General features: G+C 41.7%; 1 protein-coding gene across 2 annotated transcripts in view; it reads right to left on the reverse strand.

Moving 5' to 3' along the window:
* The window catches only part of ARHGAP26 (Rho GTPase activating protein 26), a 313,981-nt gene that overhangs the window by 72,695 nt on the left and 221,533 nt on the right, over nucleotides 1–19,753 (reverse strand). For both annotated transcript variants that reach the window (XM_045028598.1, XM_045028597.1), the window contains exon 18: nucleotides 9,154–9,313. In XM_045028598.1, coding sequence (XP_044884533.1) covers nucleotides 9,154–9,313 — 160 coding nt within the window. The remainder of the gene's footprint in view (nucleotides 1–9,153; nucleotides 9,314–19,753) is intronic.

Consider the following 19,753-nt stretch of genomic DNA (forward strand, 5'->3'; position numbering starts at 1 on the left):
AACTGCCCTTTCCAGGATAAAAAAAGAATGGTTGGGCCAGTCCTCCGAATATACCAATTTAATGTAGAAGGGATGTCCAGGGAAAAAGCACATTACCTCTCGAGGACCCTCAAAGACCATCACATTGACATTCTGGCCCTCCAAGAAACACACTTGAAAGAAGAAGATAAAGCTGCCAGACATAAAATCTATGGCTATACTAAAATAGCTGCTGTCAACTATCTAAAACATGGGCTAGCAGCGTACATGAGAAATGGATTAGAGGATGTGGACATTTTGGAAGAATCATCGACCAGAGGAAGAGAGATCAACATGGTTAGAATTAGGGACATCATTATAGTAAACAATACAAGCCACCTAACATCATGTGGCCTGATCCCATCTTATCTTCCCTTCCTCATCCGGCCATCTACATAGGTGACTTTAACAGCCATCACAAAGACTGGGGATACCGCTCAAATGACACAGCCGGGGAGCAGATCACAGAATGGGCCTTCCTTAAAACCTCCACCTGCTCTATGATCTGAAGCAATCTGGATCTTTTCGGCCTGGGAGGTGGACAACGGATCACAACCCTGACCTGAGTTTTGTGACCCGTAATAGTGCAGGTGTCCCACTGGCCACAACAAGAACCATCCTGAGCCACTTCCCTCATAGTCAACATTGCCCAATCAACCTCCAGAATGGCCAGGAAGTGCCTCTTCTGCAGTCTGTGTCAAAGCCACGTTGGAATTTCCACAAGGTTGATTAACTTGCCTACACTTCAGAAACAGAATCTCAGGTCCCATGGCTCAAACCCGATACCTTCGGTCGTCTTACAAACATCCTAACATCGACCACTAAGAAATGCATCCCGTGTGGGTCACCATAAGGCTTTCACCTCATGCTGGACAAAAGAATATGAGTCTCTCCTGAGGGAATATGAAAAGAGCGGCAACCCAGATAAAGCCACTGTGCTTGAGTCCTTGAATTTGGTGTGCCTAGAAAGGTGGAAAGAGACCATTTAAAGCCTTGATTTCATGCATTTGAGCTCTTTTGCGGCAACTTGGAGGATCCCAGCCAGTAACATAATGCTCAGCAAAAGTGACAGCAAATGCTGTTACTTCTCATCTTCTTTTTAACAGCAAGATGCCCACAGCCAAGATTACAAGCTAGGAGATGCAGCAGGAACTCTGCAGAAACCTTCAACAATGCCCGGAGGAATCCCCACTCTCTTCCCCATATTCTGTTGAGGAGATCAATGCTGCGAAACCAAAAGCCAGAAAGCTGCAGAGGTCGATGGCATTCATCCAGAGTTTCTCAAGAATCTGTGGAGACGGGAACGGGAATGTCTGGCGGCGCCAACAAGCTGACGACAGGCAACAGTGGTTGCTCTACTGAAGCCTGGGAAACTCCAAGAGGACGCAGTCAGCTACCTCTGAAGACCTCTATTCTGAAGACTGGAGAAGACAAGGAGGAGAGCTTTGCTAAGGCTGCTCTTTCAAATTCTAAGGGTATTGGGCCTATTGAGATAAAATGGATGACAGAGGGGGGAACCATCTGGCACAGTAGCACGGATATTGAAATCCAGTATCTATGTCGCCTTTGAGAATCATGTAGCATTGAAGGTAGAAGTAGTTGCTTACAATGGACAAGAGACGAGTCAATAAATAGCTAAATTTAAGAAAGTGCTGATGTCTGTTTCCGGTCTCCTTTTCAGGCCATGAAGAAATGAAGGACTAGAAGGTAAATAAATAATTTACTCCATGTTTGACTTTGACATTTTTGAAATTGCTACAGGTCTTTAACAGAAAATGTGGAGACACCCCTGCTGCTGGACTCAAACAGGGGACTCCACTTCCCAAAGCTGAGATTAATCCTTACGTAAAGGTGTTTAAACGTAGCACTCACTCAAAATCCATTCTCCACACAGTAAACCTGTGTTTTATTACTCACACATAAAGGCTCCAATTAACATACAGAGAAGCAGTTTAACAGCTAAAGCAAGGGACTAGCTGCCAGGATTTGCAAATAGCTCTGCCGCTGTCTCTCTTTGGGTATATCTACACTGCAACTGGGAGGTTTGATTGTAGCAGCATGTGTAGACATACCCAAGCTAGCTTTAATCTAGTATGAACAACTGTGAAGCTACAGCAGCAGGCAGAATGTTATAGATCAAACATCTTTGATCCAGCTCAGAGAGGGAATGTAGTGATGGGGCCAAGGGCCACTGAGAGAGCTCCCACTGCAAGGGATGACGATCTGGTGACTAACCCCACAGCAAGAGTCTGTCATTTTTTTTTAAGCTGTGCACTGCATAATAGTGACTGAGTGCCACTTTTTTTATTTTAAACACCATTTTATTCAGGGTCTATCTTAGATATAAGGGGTTATGAACATCCATCATCTGCAACGTCTACAACTTCAGTCATCTATTGGTACCACCAGCTGTGCCGCAACTAAACGTACGCCAGACAGTAAATTACCTATATTAAAAAAAAAAAAGACAACTTCATCATCCAGTAAAAACATGGATGAGTTCGTAATCAGGACCAACAAATGCCAGCAAGACTCCACAGATTACAAGATTGCTCGGTTCATCATTTATACAACAAATTCTCCTTTTCATCTTGTTCAGAACAAATAGTTCATTAAGTGGTTCAATTATTACAATCAGGCTACACTCCAAGCAGCAGAGCAAACACTCCTTGAAGGTTGCTGGATACAGTGTCTGAGAAGGAAACTGAACTGTCTGCAACAAATATTGGTGTGAAATTTGTTAATCTGAGTCTTGATGGGTGGACCAATGTACAAAATGATCCAGGAATGTGTGTTTGTGTGACAACAGAAAATGGGGTTGTCTATCTGACAGAAACAACTGATCCATCAGGAGATGCCCATATCGCAGGATACTTAAAAGGAGCAGTAAAAGCTATAACAAACTGTGAACAAAAATTCAAGTATGTAGCTTTGTCACAGTGCTGCAAATGTAGCAAAGATCAGAAGATATCTAAAAGAAGATAATGAAGAGAACCTGAAACATCACATATGTGTGCAGTGCTCATTTGATGCATCTTTCAGACAAAGATTTAAGTACAACTCCAGAAATAAAGGAAAACGTTGCTGAAATTGCAAAATACTTCCATTAACAACCACTGTGCTTCATCTTCACCAAAGAGAACAGGAGGATCCAAATTAATTTTCCCCTCAGATGCAAGATGGAACTCAGAGACTGATTGTTTTGACCTATTTATTAAGAAATGGCCTATTCTGATAACAATTGGTGAAGAAAATTGTGATAAACCAAATGGAATTATCACAGCCAAAGTAGTCAACATTGGATTAAAGAGAAATATAGAAGATGTGCTGAATATACTGGAACTTATTTCCATAGCCTTGGACAAACTGCAGAAAGATTGCTGCTGTATTGTTGATGCTGCTGAAATTTGGGAAGATCTTCAAGAGACATTGAAGAAAAATATCCAACAATGAAGTTAAACTGCAGGCACTAAAGAAGCTCCACCTCATTTTCATGTTTATATACTCAACCCAAAGCGGTAACGTAGATGCCTAACTGCCAAAGAATATGCTGCTGCTATGACACAGGCATCTAATAATTACTCATCAATCATGCCAATAACAACAAATGGCAAGGCTGGAGGTGAACCATTCAAATAGTGCATGTTTGCTGATGATGTTTTAAAGAAAGTCAAACTACTCAACTGCTAAGCACCTGAAACCAGAGTTTGTTGAAGTGCTAAACCAGCTTTTTGACAGCAGTAGCCTCGTCTGCAGGCACAGAAAGAATATTTTCTTCATTTGGACTAATTCAGTCCAAGCTGAGAAATCAGTTTGGAGCTGAAAAAAGCAGGAAAACTTGTCTCTCTCTTCCAGACTATGAATAAAAATGAGAGCGGGAGGGAGGATGAGATCTACTAGCTTTAAAAGTTTGAAGGACAGCCTAAGTAACTTAGGAGACTGTCTCATTTTCAAGAGACTTAGGTGAGTAGGAACTTACGCTCTAGTCACTTTTTACTTAGGTATATTTGAAATTTTTTGAAATATAATATGCGCCTCTGTGGATTTTATTAAATCCCAGTTACTATCCTAACGCAATTTGACACAAATCATGAGCAAAAAGTTAGTCATCTAGTAAATAAGCAATATAGCATTTACCATTTCCTAACATATAATGTATAATTAATAAGAATCTGAAAATATTAAGATATATCCTGCCTTAAATAAATGTAAATATTACAGAATGCCCGCCTTGGTAGCAAAAAAAGATGTACCAAATCTATGCAATATAGTTGCAGTCATGTCACTCCCAGGATATTGCAGAGACAAGGTGGGTGAGGTATTATCTTTTACTGAACCCGCTGTCTCTCTCAACAACAGAAGTTGGTCCAATAAAAGATATTACCTTGCCCACTTTGTCTCTGTAAAGACTCTTGTTCAGTGGTTCTCAATCTATTTACCACTGTGGGCTGCATATGCAGCTCTCTATGTGTTATGTGGGCCATAGTCACACAATATATATACTACCTGTATGGCCCTGAGGATGTCACATGGGCTGTAACTATGTGCTGACTGGGCTACAAGCAGCCAGCAGGCCACTGTAAATCAATATGTTTTAATTGTTATATCAACCAATGAAAATGCACCTTTCTTTAGAAAATAACAGAAGTACAAAAGGAAAAGTGGACTAAAATTGATGATTTACATCAGTGGTGCCCAACCTTATTACACAGGAGGGCCGCATAAACCTCAGCACAACCCTGTGTGGGCCAAACAGATGCTACATATTTTAATAAGGTTTAAAGTCACCTGTATTGATTTATATTGTAAGTTCAGCTTGTTTTGTATGTATTGGGGTAGGTTGTTTCTGTGTACAGTATTGTCTATTTACACACTTGTGTAAACTAAAATGATGTAAGCGTGATGACAAAATGCTAATGGATTGGCCATTAGTATACTGTGTTGAAGCAGGCTGCGGGCCTTATGAAATGCTCTGGTGGGCCGTACATGGCCCACAGTCTGTTGGTTTGGCACCTCTGATTTAAATGGAGGCGTTTAAATCACTCCACATGTGAGTCCCCAATGTAAAGCAACTGCAGTAAACATGCAATGTACTTGTATAGTGCTAGTCACCTACGTATCTCCCCTGGGAAGGCTTTTATCAGCTCTCATCAATTAATATTAAGAAATATACTGTAAGGTGACAACTTTAAAGAAGCAAACAACATGACAAGGATACTAAGTTTTAAAAAAGTTTCTCCCTCAGTACTACTATCTTCCTCCCCTAGAGGATAATTCACAGTGAATCCATGCTAAATGGTGACACTAACCCATAGTCATGTAGAATGCAACTTCCTTGCATTAGTGGCACAAATGTGATTCATTTTCCAAAGAGTGTCAGTTCGAGGCTTAGCACTTTGAAATCCTCCCAAACAAGCCTTTCCATTGATAGCTTTAGAGATCAGTTGTCACTAATTACATTGTGAAAGATCAATAGTACTAATGAAATGCAAACCTGCCAGACAACCCTTCCCCCCCTCCACACAAAAAAACCCAGCACTGCACATTATGATTCTAAAGCCTACAAATGGAAATAGTTTGACAGCTGAAAGATGTGCTGCGTGAGGGTTTCCAATTGTTACTGAACAGTCAGGGCCCAGTGGAGTTATCCAGCCTATTAAACCTGGCTTTAAAAAGCAAAGCAAATAAATTATCAGCCTTCTGGGCTCGGCTTCATGATCTGCCAACGTTCGTGCAAAGAGACAGTTAGGACTATTCTTAGATATTGCCTTCCCTTTCCTCTTTCTCACCCACTTGAGGAACTGACCCCTTCATATAGCTTTCAATGTGGTTACCAGTTACCATCATATCCTAAAACTGTGCAGGAGAGGGTGCGGAGGAGGTGACACAGCAACAGTAAGAAAATGCCTTCTCAGTCCTCCTTCCTCCCCAACAGAGTAAAAGGGCAGCAGCAAGAGACAGCAAGGCTGAGCTCTTCAGTGGTTGAGATTGTCAGAAGGGAGAGAGATGCAGGTTTCCACCCAAGAAAGGCAATGGCTGGGGAGCTGGATGCCTGAGAACGGGTGCCTTTGCGGGACCACTGAGGGGAAATACAAGAATTCTGACTGAAAAAAGGAGGGATTTTTCTTTTTGTTGGGGGAAAGGCAAAAGAATGGACAGGAAAGCCCATTAGCCGTTAGATACTATGGTGATGGGTGCTCCACAAATACGGAGGATAGTTTGCAAATGCAGTCCTCTCACTGTGAATGATCTATTAGCAACACCATCCTTTTTGCCACATGACAGACGGCAAACATCAGCAGAATTAGTTGCTGCTGGATGGACACAACTGACTCGTGTCTCAGACAGGCGTGTTGTTGCCACAAATTGTTTTTAAACAGGTGATGGGAATATGCTAATTTCACCATCCCTGAATACTAGGAGACAAAAGGAAGCCTAATAGGCAACCAGAGATTAGAATTCTAGTCTAGAAGGATGCAATCAGTCATCTGAAATCTGTCGTCGATTCCTTAAAGAGTGCCAGCCGATGGAGCATTCAGCTCGCATAGTGAGAGACTTTATTCAGACAGAATCAGTCAATTTCATTAAGGGATTCATGGGAGGGTTTAATAAATCATGACCAAGAAAGGGCAGAAAAAAAGGCTTCATAACATCACCCCCACTGCTTGTGACGCAGATGTCAAAGCTCTTCCCTGCAAGGGGGCAAGGAATAGCTCTAAATATGACACCGTTTTTGACTTATTAGCAATATTAAAAAAAATTAGAGGCGACTGTGTGAAATACAATAAGATTCGCTGGGTTTGTTCTGCTAGGGACTGCTGAACCATGCACTGTGTGCCAGTGGCGGATGCTACTGAGCGATACAGAGGCCTGTAGGGTTATTTACCTGCTATTCACACTGCTCGCTCCTCAGGTCAGGCGATTTCATAATTAAGCAATTATTTCTATTCAGTTCCAAGTAAAAAGAAAGGAAAGGAAAATAAAATAGCTCCCCTGAGCTGAATAAATGCAAAGGTGTTTACATGCCACGTAACAGCAATTTCTCTGAGAATAATCAGAGTTGCACTGCTTTCCCCATTCTCTTCTCACCACATTGTTTCCACACTTAATGGAACATCACTAACAATCACCCTTGGCTTCCTGCATCTGTTTAGAGAGATAGGTGAAGGTCCTCTGTTTTAGTAATATGTTGTGAATGGCTGGTGTCAGATGCGTGCGTGCACTTCTGCTAGAGCTTTGGAGAAAGAATAAACTGTGACGTCTTTCTAAACAGAGTCTCGTCATACTAAATTAGCGTGGGTCTGTAGCAGCGTCTGCCTAGAAACATCCGTGGTGATAGAGCAATCTGTTTAATTTAAACTAATCGGGTTGAATACTCAATGGTAAATCCACCAAGCCCGCTATTGGTGGTGGCCCTCTCACTAAGCAATACAGACACTTATCTGAAAGACACAGATTTTGTGCCCAGAACACTGAATTGGGAGCTAGGAATTTCTTCAATGAGAGTTGAAGGTATTGAGCATCTCACATGATGGGACACCAATATCATGCATTTTGGCTTATTAGAATGTAGAAACTTTCTTTTTCAGACAATCAACTGATAGTTAATGGAACAGTGATATTCCGACTAGCCCACTAGTTTAGCCATTTAGTCTGAAGATGCCTCATTTCCAGTGATTTCCTTTAATTACCCATATAATCCTACTAAGAGCTCTATGCTTTGCTTTCAAAGTACATTACAAGCAATCTGGCCAAGGTCAAAGCATGCTAAAATGGCATAGGCCACAGACCAAAGCTTGGGGCAGAGCACAGGAAGTGTGGTCTCTTTTCTTCATTCCAGCAGACTAAGCAGCATTTCCCAAACCAAAACCAACCAAACAAAAAAAACCCAGAGAGAGAACCACTTGTTAAATGTGTTTGAAAATTTACTTGTTTTAGAACTGCTTTTGGCCATTTTAAGCCTCCTTTATGTGATAGCCATTTCACTGTCTTTTGATGTATTTATCCACAGAACATCCCTGTGAAGCAGGGAAGAGCTATTATTCCCATTTTACAGATAGAGAACTGAGAGCCGTAGAGAGGCAAAGTGACTTGCCTATGGTCACACAGGAAGTCTGAGCAGAGCAGGGAATTGAAAACAGGAGCTCCCAACTCCCAGACTAATGTCCTAATCACTTGACCTCTCAAAACTAGCAAAATTCTTTGCCCAACTTAAAAGATAACACAAGGGGACTTTTAAAAAGGGACCATGAAATGGGCTCAAGCCAAGATAACCAGAAAAATAAGTTACTAGAATTGTTGTTTATGTGATTTCAGCCCAACTAAAACTCAATTTGGAGATACTATTCCATTTCCTGTGTTTCCTCCCTGCTGTTATTTCTACCCCCAAAAAATCATAGCTCCATTTGGTATGTTTGCACAGCAAAAAAAAAAAAATCCACAGCTGCCCTGTGCCAGCTGATTTGGGATGGTGGAACTGTTTCATTGGCTGTGTAGACTTCCGGGCTCGCGCTAGAGACCCTGCTCTAGGACCCTGCGGGGTGGGAGAGGCCCAGAGCTTGGGCTCAGCCCAAGCCCAGAAGTCTACAAAGCAATGAACCAGCTCCGCAGTCTGAGCCCTGTCAGCCCAAGTTGGCTGGCACAGGCCAGCTGTGGGTTTTTTCTTTGCTGTGTAGACATATCCATTGACAACCAAGGTAGTTTTACCACTGACTTCAATGTGACCAGGATGTCACCCTAGTATTTAACTGAAAGTACGATTCCCTCATGGGAAATTTCAGTTTGAAATAATATGCTTCAGCATCTAAAAAGGGAACAGAATCCCAATGTTACTATTTATTATTTGTATTACTGTAGCTAATAGGAGCCCTAGTCATGAACTAGGGTCCCATTGTGCTAGGTGCTGTACAAACACACTCCTCCTGGATACAAAGTACCAAGGGCAGCTATGAGCTGGATTAGTTTGGGATAATTGCGATTTTCCTTTAGCTGAGAGAAGTGATCTTGTCTCTTGCAATGCTGTGTACTGATCATCTAGAGAAGGTGGTTTATTGAAGAATTTGTGTTGGGGTTGTCATGGAGGCAAATTCTTTATTATAAACTTATTTAAATTCAGAAGTAAGGGAAAAACATTACCTTTTCGTGGTTTTCTATTAAAATCTCAACCACAATATTCTGAAACTTGATGTCCATAATCGCTGCAACAGTTTCTTCTTGTGGTCGAAGCAGCGTTGGTCCAAATACCACACCCAGATTAGCAACAGTCATTAGATTCTGTTTGTGATTATTAGCAACACTGTAAGGAACGGGAAAGAGTAGATAAGAGAAACATCAGAATAATCCCTATTTCATCTTTGGCACAAATTTTACAATTGTTTACATTCCTGAAACTCCGGATGAGCTTCTTCCAGGCTCAGCCATGTGGAAAAGTACAGACTTAACTGGAGCGTTACCAGTGTAACTTCAGCCTCCGTAAATTGACTGATGCCAGGAAAACCCAAATAGTTTAACCCTTTTCTGGATACTAAATCCTAAATGGCTGAATGTTCCAACCCACAGCCTACTCCAAGAAAAACAGTTTGAATCAGAAATGTTTCAAATCCTCCTAAAAACAAGTAGTTGGACCTTTGACATGTGCTATTCTCAACTAAATGAGCAACCTTCAATGTCCACATTTCAAGTCCTTCTGCCCCATTGAAGCTTTTGCCTCCACCCAAGGTCAATATCAAAATCTGAAAAGTAAAGATTTTGCTGGTGTCACCAGAGAGACGGGGGAGAATGTACACATAGATACATAACAAATGCATACACACAGTATTCTCCAACAAATTGGAGAACCTGCTTAAATGGGGATATTTCTCTGGGATTCAAATTAAGACTGATATTTGTTAATGATTGTTGCTTATGAGAGACATCTCAGGTAATTTATTGGTACCCAAACTTTGTTTCCTTCCCTCTCATGCTGGTTTGAGCTCTCCTCTCATGTCAGCTTTCAGAGCACCACTGCTTTCTCCTGTACAACTTGCTCCTTCCTCCTTGTACACTACTAGGACTCCACATATCTGGGTGTCTCACAACTGTCCTTGCTGCCAGCCCCGCATGCTGTGGGCAGCGTTTCCACCAAACTCCAGGGGTCTGTCCAGTAACACGATGGGCTCGGCAGCTCCATGGAGAGCAGCACTACAACTCAGAGGTGCTGGAACTAGAGGTGCTGCAGCACCCGCTGCCTTGCAGTGGTTCCCATCATATACATGGTTTCCAGCTTGGTTCAATGGCTCTCAGCACACCCACTATACAAATTGTTCCAACATCCTTGTTACCACTTTAACAGTAACATGTTAATTAGAAATTTATCTGAATAGCGAATAAAAGACCGTTCCTTTTATAGTGATTAGGATGGATTATTTATGAAGCACCATTAGTCCAATTACCTAAATCTATACCTAGACAGAATATATAGATCCAAGTATATTTATGATATAAAGTTATTTATACAGTACACACACACAAATAAACAAAATGCCAAATTTAAAAAAAACCCAACTAGAAAGCCACTCGGCTACGGCAATGCAACCTAAAAACCATGCAGGGGTCAAGATTACCTGAAATGGCTACTGATTCTAGATCCCTCCCTTTTTAAGTGTCCAATTTGTGACAGCATAGAGGGGTCTGATTTTTACCGAGTGTTCATCATTTTAGGGGGAAAAAAACCAGGCCCTCTTAAGGTGTCTCCAGTTTCACACCCCAAAACTGAAGCACCCCAAATCACCAGTCATTTTTGAAAACTTTGGCCCATTGTTCTTACAGCCATAACCACGCTATATTGTTACTGTCTCTATTAAATTGTATATTTAATTGCATAAGCTGTTCTCTTAAAGCAGTTCTGTACATGCAGACAACATGGAAGTACACTCATACACGCACCCACTTGAGCCTGAGTAACAACAACTGTAACCAGGAATGTGCTCTCTGGAAAAGTATGGATAATAGCATCACAATGATTACTGTAACTCCCAGAACATTCATTGGGAGCTCAAACTCACATAGCAGGCAACCAGTCCATAAAGCTACCAATTGTCTGACTGCTGGCGTTGTCGGCATAAGAATGTAAAAACATATTTATATCTAACAAAAGAAGATTATTAGCTAAAGTTGCACAGTGATGATTCAGAAAGTGCCAGAAGGAATACAAAAAGGCTATTAATTACCTTAGAATCTCTAATTATAGGTAAACAGTCAGCTAGGCGCTTTATACACACAGCTGGCATTTGCCGTTATCGGACACATTTTTCTCCAGGGCTATGATTGCTTTTACCTACACTCTTTGTTAAGGCTAGATCAAAATGATTCCACCTGATATTTCCCACAAATTCTGATGCTGTTGAATCATGTGTTTGAATTCCTCAGATTAGGTTTTGTATGTGAAAATCCTACTACCCTATTACCCCACTTCTTAATGATTCTTTATGGCCTGTTATATCACCCTCTCGAGAGCTTCCTAATTTGAAGACTTCAGTCAGGGGTATCGCTGAGTTTTAAACTAAGCTTTTATGTAACTATCCTTCCTCTTTTCTCCTGCTCTCTCATCTCAGGAAGAAGCCACAAGACAGGATGGCTAGCACTAAGCAACTCTAGATTGCACAACAAGAGCTGTGAATTAGAGTGTGACCAATTCTATTCTTCAAGTAGACAAGAAGTGTTCATTTTCTACCTTTCCAGGACACCCAGGCAGATGAGAGACCTCTGACAATGCTCTACACTTGAGTTAGATGCCTTTGAAAATGTTACCCTAAGTGACTTAGGAGCAAAATCCTATTAAAAAGTCATTTAGGTGCCTTTGAAAATGTTACCCTTGACTTCCCTCGGTATCAGGAAGCAATGAGTATTTTAATTGCAGTTCTGTATGTCTGAGAATTTGCCTCTATAAGTATAAATATTATAGTGCTGTGAGTTACCAAGGCTTTTGGACTGAATCCTGGAAAAGCTCAGGTTACTGAGATAATAAACTGCAATGTAATATATGGTGTCCCTTACCAACTAACACCGACTGTCGAAAAGGACAAGCACATACTACTGATTCAGCCACTAGGAGGCACTCTATCCACCACAAGGGTTTGTTAACCAAAGCCAACTAAAGGAGATTGACCTACCCAAGAGAATAATGGTTCATAAATAAAGTGGGTCTGTTTCAGGTTGTAATGTGAACAAAATCAAAACAAAAAGTCTCTACCCACAAAAAAGGAAGACAACACTACCTCAGAACTCAAAAGCAGAGAAATAAGAGATAAAAGATTATTACAGTTTGAACACAGCAATGCTCAATTTGATAAGCAGATCATTTGAGCACTCTCTCTCCCCCTATTCCCTTTCCTCTTTTCCAGTTTTAGAGAGATCTCCTTCCAACCACCACCCAAAATAAATTACTTCCTATATTTAAAAGGCACATTGGAACCAAGAAAGTGCCATGAAATCCCAGTACACTCGCTTCATCTCTCCTTCCCATTTCAGCCACAAGGCATGAGTAGGACAGAATCATGTACTTTGCAATACAAGTGTGTAAACCTAGAAGGAGAATCAGCCAACATTCTCTGTGCCCGTTAGAAGTCAATACGGTGTACAGCAAGGAGAATAAGGCAGTATTTATGAAATGAGATGCAGAAAGGAGACAAAGATTAAGTTCTGTTCAGAAATTTTTCACATGCCTCACTGGGCAATATGGATGGCTAAAGCAATCAGAATTCACACTCACCTCTTCACTACAGGACTCCTGCCACTTGCCCCCTTGACACCAACACATCACTGACAGAGACATGAGCTTCCTATAGACCTCATTCTCTCACACGGGGTTGTCGTGGATACTATTCTCTCTCCCTACTGCCATCTCCTCTACCACAAATGGAGCATGATTTATTCCTCTCTCTTCCCTCTCCTATTGGTGCCTTTAACACCACTGTCTTCCCTCTCACATACTGAATGGTATTTTCTCCCCTCTTTTGCTATCTCCTCACACACATGGAGCATAGACCATATCACGAGCTTGCCTCATTGCTATTCTTTCTTGCTCAAACAAATGGGGAAGGGGAGGTTTGAACTGTGCACACAAACACCATGTTCCTCCGTTCAGCAAAACCTCTGACTGCATGCTGCATCTCACACACTGTGTTAAGCAGTTTCACAACACATGCTTGAATACACACAATCATTGTGATGTCAAAATATTTCCAAGATTTTTAAAAGGAATTAAGTCACATTCTATTTTTACCCAATCCCGTATCAAGAGTTTCATGAATGCTAACCCTAACCATAACTGAATTTTTAAAAAATTGCAAGTTCATGGAGGATAGGTCCATCAATAGCTATTGCCACAATGGTCAGGGAGGCAACCCCGTACTCTCAGTGTCCGTAGGCCTCTGACTGCCAGATGCTGGGATTGGATGACACAGGATGGAACACTTGATGATTACCTTGTTCTGTTCATTGCCTTTGAAATATCTGGAATTGGTCACTGTTGGAAGACAGGATACTGGACTAGATGGACCATTGGTCTGACCCAGTATGGCCATTCTTATGTTCTCTGAATTTTCTAAGTCCCAGTAATGTTGTGTTTATAAATGTACAGACATCTGTGTTCACAGTACTCCTGTTTGGATTTTGGACCCATGTCCAGTAGCTATTACTCAACTATTTTGAGGCTGAACAGTTCTGAAAGCATTTGAAATGTTTCATAGCATTTTTAATGATCCCTTAGTTTAGCAAAACTCGGTGCATTTATAAATGCCATAATATTCAGTCTTACAAAATAAGCTCTGCTCATTTCTCATTACCATTATCATGTAATACATCAGTGTAATAAATTGCTCTCTCATTGCATTATTACTGCTAGATGACTTTACATGGTTATGTTAATTATTACAGACTGAATTATTAATGGCTTCACAAGCATATGATCCTCCAGTATAAACTGTAGAACTGGCTTGCGTTGCAATGTCTGTTATTTGAAGTGACTTGACTACATTTGCAAATGTGGAAAGGCAGTGGTATTGACCAAAATCCCAATGCCACAGCCTGCAGGAATCTATTCATTATTAGATTCTTTGAAAGCTCAAAGTCTGAATTACAATTTTGTAACTGAGCAGCTTTTGTTCCTTTCTTGGATAAATTAGGATGCCACGTGACATCCTGATCCATAACATGGGTACTCTTCCACAAAAAGAGAATTCTTTACAACTCTAGGTCACGGAAGCTATGCTACAAATGTGTGATTCATCTTTTACATCCTTGAGTTCCATAGACTTTATTTATATGCTCATTTACTATAAATTATACCGCTTCATCATGTTCTGTACTAGAAAATAATACCATAACCTCCAAAGCAGGGGCATTCTCATCCCAAGGTACATTTAATATTGATCTTGGTTACAAATGCTTTTATTTAAGCATTGTTAGCTCTGTCCCTGCGCATCCAGACCCCTTAATGTCTCTGCTGGCATTTGTCGTATTTTTCTTTTAACCTCTTGTTCCTTTCTGGGCCAGTAAATTTTGAAAGCAAATGTACTTATATTCAAATATACTTATATTCATTTACATGGATAGGCTTTCAGTGCTTTCACATTCATGCTTTATCCCTAATGCTTGTGTAAGTTATTTTAAATATGAATAATGAGGAAAAAAATTGGTAGATGGTGTAGAAATGCTCTAAACAGCCTATTAATTTGTGTCCCAATGCATGCTGGGATACCAACTGACTTCTGGCAACTGGACTTTTGCTCTTCCAATTTTAAAAGAATGTTAACTTGCTAATGTACACCTTACAGGACCAGTAGGGGAAGTGAAGGTTGGATGGTTCAGTGAAGTGACAATAGACAATGGAGCCTTAATCCTCTAGGTCAGTAATTCTGCTCCAACCAACATCAGTAGTGACCAAAATTCAGCCATGTGATGAAAGTTCAGTGGGTTCTGTGAAATGAGCTGGTGGTCTGGGCCTACCAAATTGAAAGCTAATGGGTAAACTTTCTGAGCACAAAGGGGGGAAAAAACCTGAATAGGCAGAACGAATGAATTCCCCCGCACATCTAGAGATGGTTCTCCCAGGTCAGGGTGGTGGTATGTTGGGATATTATGTGGAATTGTTGATATCTGTGCTCCACGTGTCCTGCAGTTGGACAGAGGACTTAGCTCTCCAGGGCTGTCAACCCAATTCCTTGCATAAGCTCTACTTTCACTTTCAGAGAAGAAGGGGGATGGGGTGGGGGGGAAGTAAATCCATGTTTTGTGTTAAATTAGATTATGAATGGGTTGCCTGGATACTGTATACCACATGGTATGACCAGACGTAATTTAACATAGGGTAATGACTTGTCAGGCTTCTCTGCAGAGTAAGCACACGGGAGCAGTAAATATTTATTTGCTATGCTGACTTGAAATCAGTATTAAATAAAGATGGGGAAATGCAGTGGAGTTTGAGATCTGGCAAACCTTACAAGTTGTTTCTGCCCCATTTTTAGTTCACAAAAACTAATTCTAGTTTTATAAACTTCCACTTCCCAGGCAATAAATTCAACACATTTATTTTCAGGGACATTCAATTAAAAACATGTTTGTTTCTCTACCTACAAAGAAACCTGTGTTAAGCAAAGAATGATGAAAACTCAGAGACAGACACCAACTCTATGCTGTTTGTTGATCTCTGCAGGAATATTGCTAAGACCTGACATGTGACCAGATGTCTTGAGGCCGGAGCAGCTGGTGGAGTGCACTAAATTTTAATGTCATGCGTACAGTAGAATGCATTGAAAAATGTACTAGCCAAAGTATTCAGGGCCATGAGCTGGCAACAAGGGTATTATTTATTGTTGACAGACCTGGTTGTACTGGTACATTATGTTATCTTAACTTAATGCATTTTTCTGAGTGACTCGGGTCACTGGTAAGCTAGATAACTTCCCCTATCCTCACCAAGTTGCTGGCAATTGATGTATTTCAAAAGAAAGGAAATTATGGTTCAAAGGACTATCACACTGCAGCGCTGTGCAAAGGAGGCCCCACCAGTATTTTCCATTGGTGGTGCGGGGGGGGGGGGGGGGCGCAACTAACATCTGTAGCTATCATCTCAGGTATTTTCCCTGATTGAGAGCAACAGCTCTAAGGAAGCATTTATTCCCTTTTAGATATTTGGTGAAGTCTAAACTGTTTCTGCTTTGGCACTTGGGGCAATCCTGTTGAAAGTCCAGAACTCTTTATGAATGGCTTAGGTGCAACGGTTGCAGACCTACTAGCAGCAATAATGTGCTATCAGCAAGCATAGTACTGCTCGTGGTCAAAATGTCCGTGGTGCCTACAATGTCGCTAACACTTTTTTCAATATCAAAAGTCAGTACGAGATTGTGACATAGAGAAGGAGGAGTAAAGGGAGGTAATCCTAGACAGAGGTGGTGTCTACCTCAGGCTGCTGTGTTTGTGGCAGTTTACAGATTGCAAGAATTAACCTTAAAGATTAAAAGACAAAAAGCATGCAGCATGCAGATGACATGTTTGGGGGCAGAAGCATGTGTGGATTCACCAGCAGCTTGGGATTTATCACAAGAAAAGTACAGTAACTCGCTTAACGTTGTAGTTATGTTCCCGAAAAATGCGACTTTAAGTGAAACAATTTTAAGCGAATCCAATTTCCCCATAAGAATTAATGTAAATAGGTGGGGGGTTAGGTTCCAGGGAAATTTTTTTCACCAGACAAAAAACTATATATTATATAGATATACACACAGTATACATTTTAAACAAACAAATTAATACTGTTCACAGCTATGATGATTGTGAAGCTTGTTGAGGTGGTGAAGTTAGAGGATGGAAGAGGGAGAGAGATTTCCCAGAAAACTCCTTGCTGCTAAATGATGAACTAGCACTCGGCTGAGCACCCAAGGGTTAACACATTGTTGTTAATGTAGCCTCTCATCAAGGCAGCACGAAAAGGAGAGCAGGGAGACAGCATAGCAGACAGAGACAGACAGACATCTTGTGTGTGGGAGAGAGAGAGATATGCACACTGCCCCTTTAAGGAAGCTGACCCATTCTTAAGTGCATTGTCTTTTTAAGTGGATCAGGAAGTTGAGACAGCAGCTGCTGCCCCAGGCTCTCTCTGTCTCTTTCCATGTCCCCTCCCTGGTGTATATGGAGAAGGGGAAAGCGGGGTGCAGGAGCAGGGGGGAAGGGGACACCCTGCACAGCAAGCAGGAGTCTCTGGGAGCAGCTCCAAGGCAGAGGGCAGGAGTAGCACATGGCAGTGGGGGGAGGGACAGCTGAACTGCCGATTGATGGCCTGCTGGGGGCTGCAGCACAGGGAACTTAGGGGAGCGGGGAGCTGGTAGGGGGGCTGCTGGTTCACCCTGGTTACAAGCCCCCACCAGCTAGCTGCATCAGGCAGTGGACAAGCGGTGGACAAAGCAGGCGGCTGCCAAAAGACGTTAGAAGGGAGCATTGCACAACTTTAAACAAGCATGTTCCCTAATTGATCAGCAACGTAACAACGTTAACCAGGACGACTTTAAGTGAGGAGTTACTGTAACTTAATAGGTGAAGAACATGTAATAGCAGGTGCAGGAACAATGCAACCAAAGTAAGACTTTCATTCCTTATAAGTCCTCTTCACAAGTAAGCTCTTCTTAGTATGACAGGGAGTGTGGTCCAGATCGCGGACAAAGGGCTGAGGATTTTCTTTTATTGTTATTTTAATCTCAATGGGAATATGCAGTCAGTGTTCTGTCCCTGCAACACTGATGCACTCCTTAGTTGCATCAATTTAATTTGGCTCTGACAAACGCGTGGATTGAGAGAGGGCTGCTGCCGGATATCAAATTGGTGGTATTTTCTGAATAAAATCTAATGAGTTCTCGGAACTGTTCCGGGGTGTATTCAACTCATCCCTGCACATTACTGAGTTTAATTGGACTACGGCCAATGAGGAGTGTGTGGGTGGGGAGACTGAAGAGGGGAAAAAAGTGACTGACTGGCGTTTCATTTGCGCCTTCCCTGTACAGAATACAAAAGTCTGTGAGCCTGAGGGGAATAAGAATCTTGAGCTTTGTAAGAGCTATAAGATGCGTCACCTCGCAGACACCCAAAGGGATTACAGTGATTGCTTATCTTGAAAGCCAAATAGGCACAGAATATTCCACGTCCAGTAAAGGCAACAAATTTTTACAGTCTGAGGAGAAACCAGAGAGGAAAATGGTCATAGAAGGAGCAGTTCTCCCTTTGATCTATGTACAAAACCAGGAGCGAACATACCTGCCACGCACAGGTGCAGGACAGTGCAGAACCAGGAAGAAGATGGATTAGTGGTGAGAAGAGAGAAAAGGCATTATGGCAGGGCTGCTGGAGGGAAACTGTAAAGCAGAGTCCATTATGTCACCATGACTAAAAAAAAAATCCCCCCTCCCCCCATTACTCCTTATTAAAAAATAATACTCGAGCACCGACAGTAATGGCCACACACACTTCAGCAACATAGGGCAATCTGTAGCATGTTTTGAACTATTATGATAGGCATTTTTTAAAAATTGTAAGTAAGGGGTACAAGCAATGATGTCCACGGGCTTCATGTAATATCTGTGCACCAGTCATGTACGTGTCCTAGGAACAGGAGCTTATCATGCAGGCAAGAATGAGTGGTAAAGGGACGCTGTCGAGAAGTAGTTTAGGTTTTGTTGGAAACTAACTTGGCAGAGGCAAAGGAGGAGCTTAAATGACCGAAAGGGAAATGTTTTTGTGACCTTTTCCCCCCCAAGACACAGAAAAGAGTTGTTTTTTTTAAATTAAATTTTCCCTCCTGCATCATCAGAAACTGAGGGTGCCAGAAACAGAAAACTTTCAGGAAGTGCCCTCCTTATCTGAGCGAGCACAACCAAGTGCCTATGCATGTGAAAGAGTCCAACAGTTAAGCCCTGAGTTAACAGAATTTACATGCGTAGATCACAGCATCTGTGCTCCCAGGGATCGAAATCTATCAGCTGTGCACATGGACTAAGTGATCAAAAGGCACATTTACACAAAATGACGCCCCTCTGAAAGGGCCCCAGATCTCTCGTACACAATGAGCATAAAGTGGAAACTGACTATAAATAAATAGCGAACATGACTAGTTAAGTTTCACTGTCCAAGCTGAAAGAACAAAAAGCAAACAGCATAAATGATTAAACACAATATTTTAAAATTGTTCAGTCTTAATCTATTTTATCCTATTTTCTTAGGCTCTGGATATATCCTGGGCCTTTTGAGTGGCTAGTGGGAGTGAGCTGCGCCTGAGATAACAGAGTTTCTAGCTGATGAAGAGACGAATAGCTTGGACTCACCTCGGTTCCCCACTGCTAGGAACCTTTGCTCATCCCACAGTCTAGACAGCAGAATCAGTGTTAAACTAGAGCTAGAAATCTGAAGGAACAAAGCACAGTCCCAACCCTGAGAGCAGCAGATGTGAAATCAAGTCACAAGGACAGACAGACACAGAGACGCACACAAAGCCTCCAATGTCCAAAACATGAGGGAGTAAGAGACCGATATTTCCTTCAATTATCAAGAAAAACAAGGAAATAGAGGGAAAGCTGTTTCTAATCTGGGTGGGTGGGGGTGGGAAGGAATATAGCAGAGTAAAGGACACCGATGATAGAAACCTACCAGATCAAACACCATGTGAAGCCCCATCCTGGGCAGATTGCCCCAACTCGACACAGATTACAGGCAG

Source organism: Mauremys mutica, chromosome 8 (assembly GCF_020497125.1).
Source record: "Mauremys mutica isolate MM-2020 ecotype Southern chromosome 8, ASM2049712v1, whole genome shotgun sequence".
Classification (NCBI taxonomy): Eukaryota; Metazoa; Chordata; order Testudines; family Geoemydidae; genus Mauremys; species Mauremys mutica.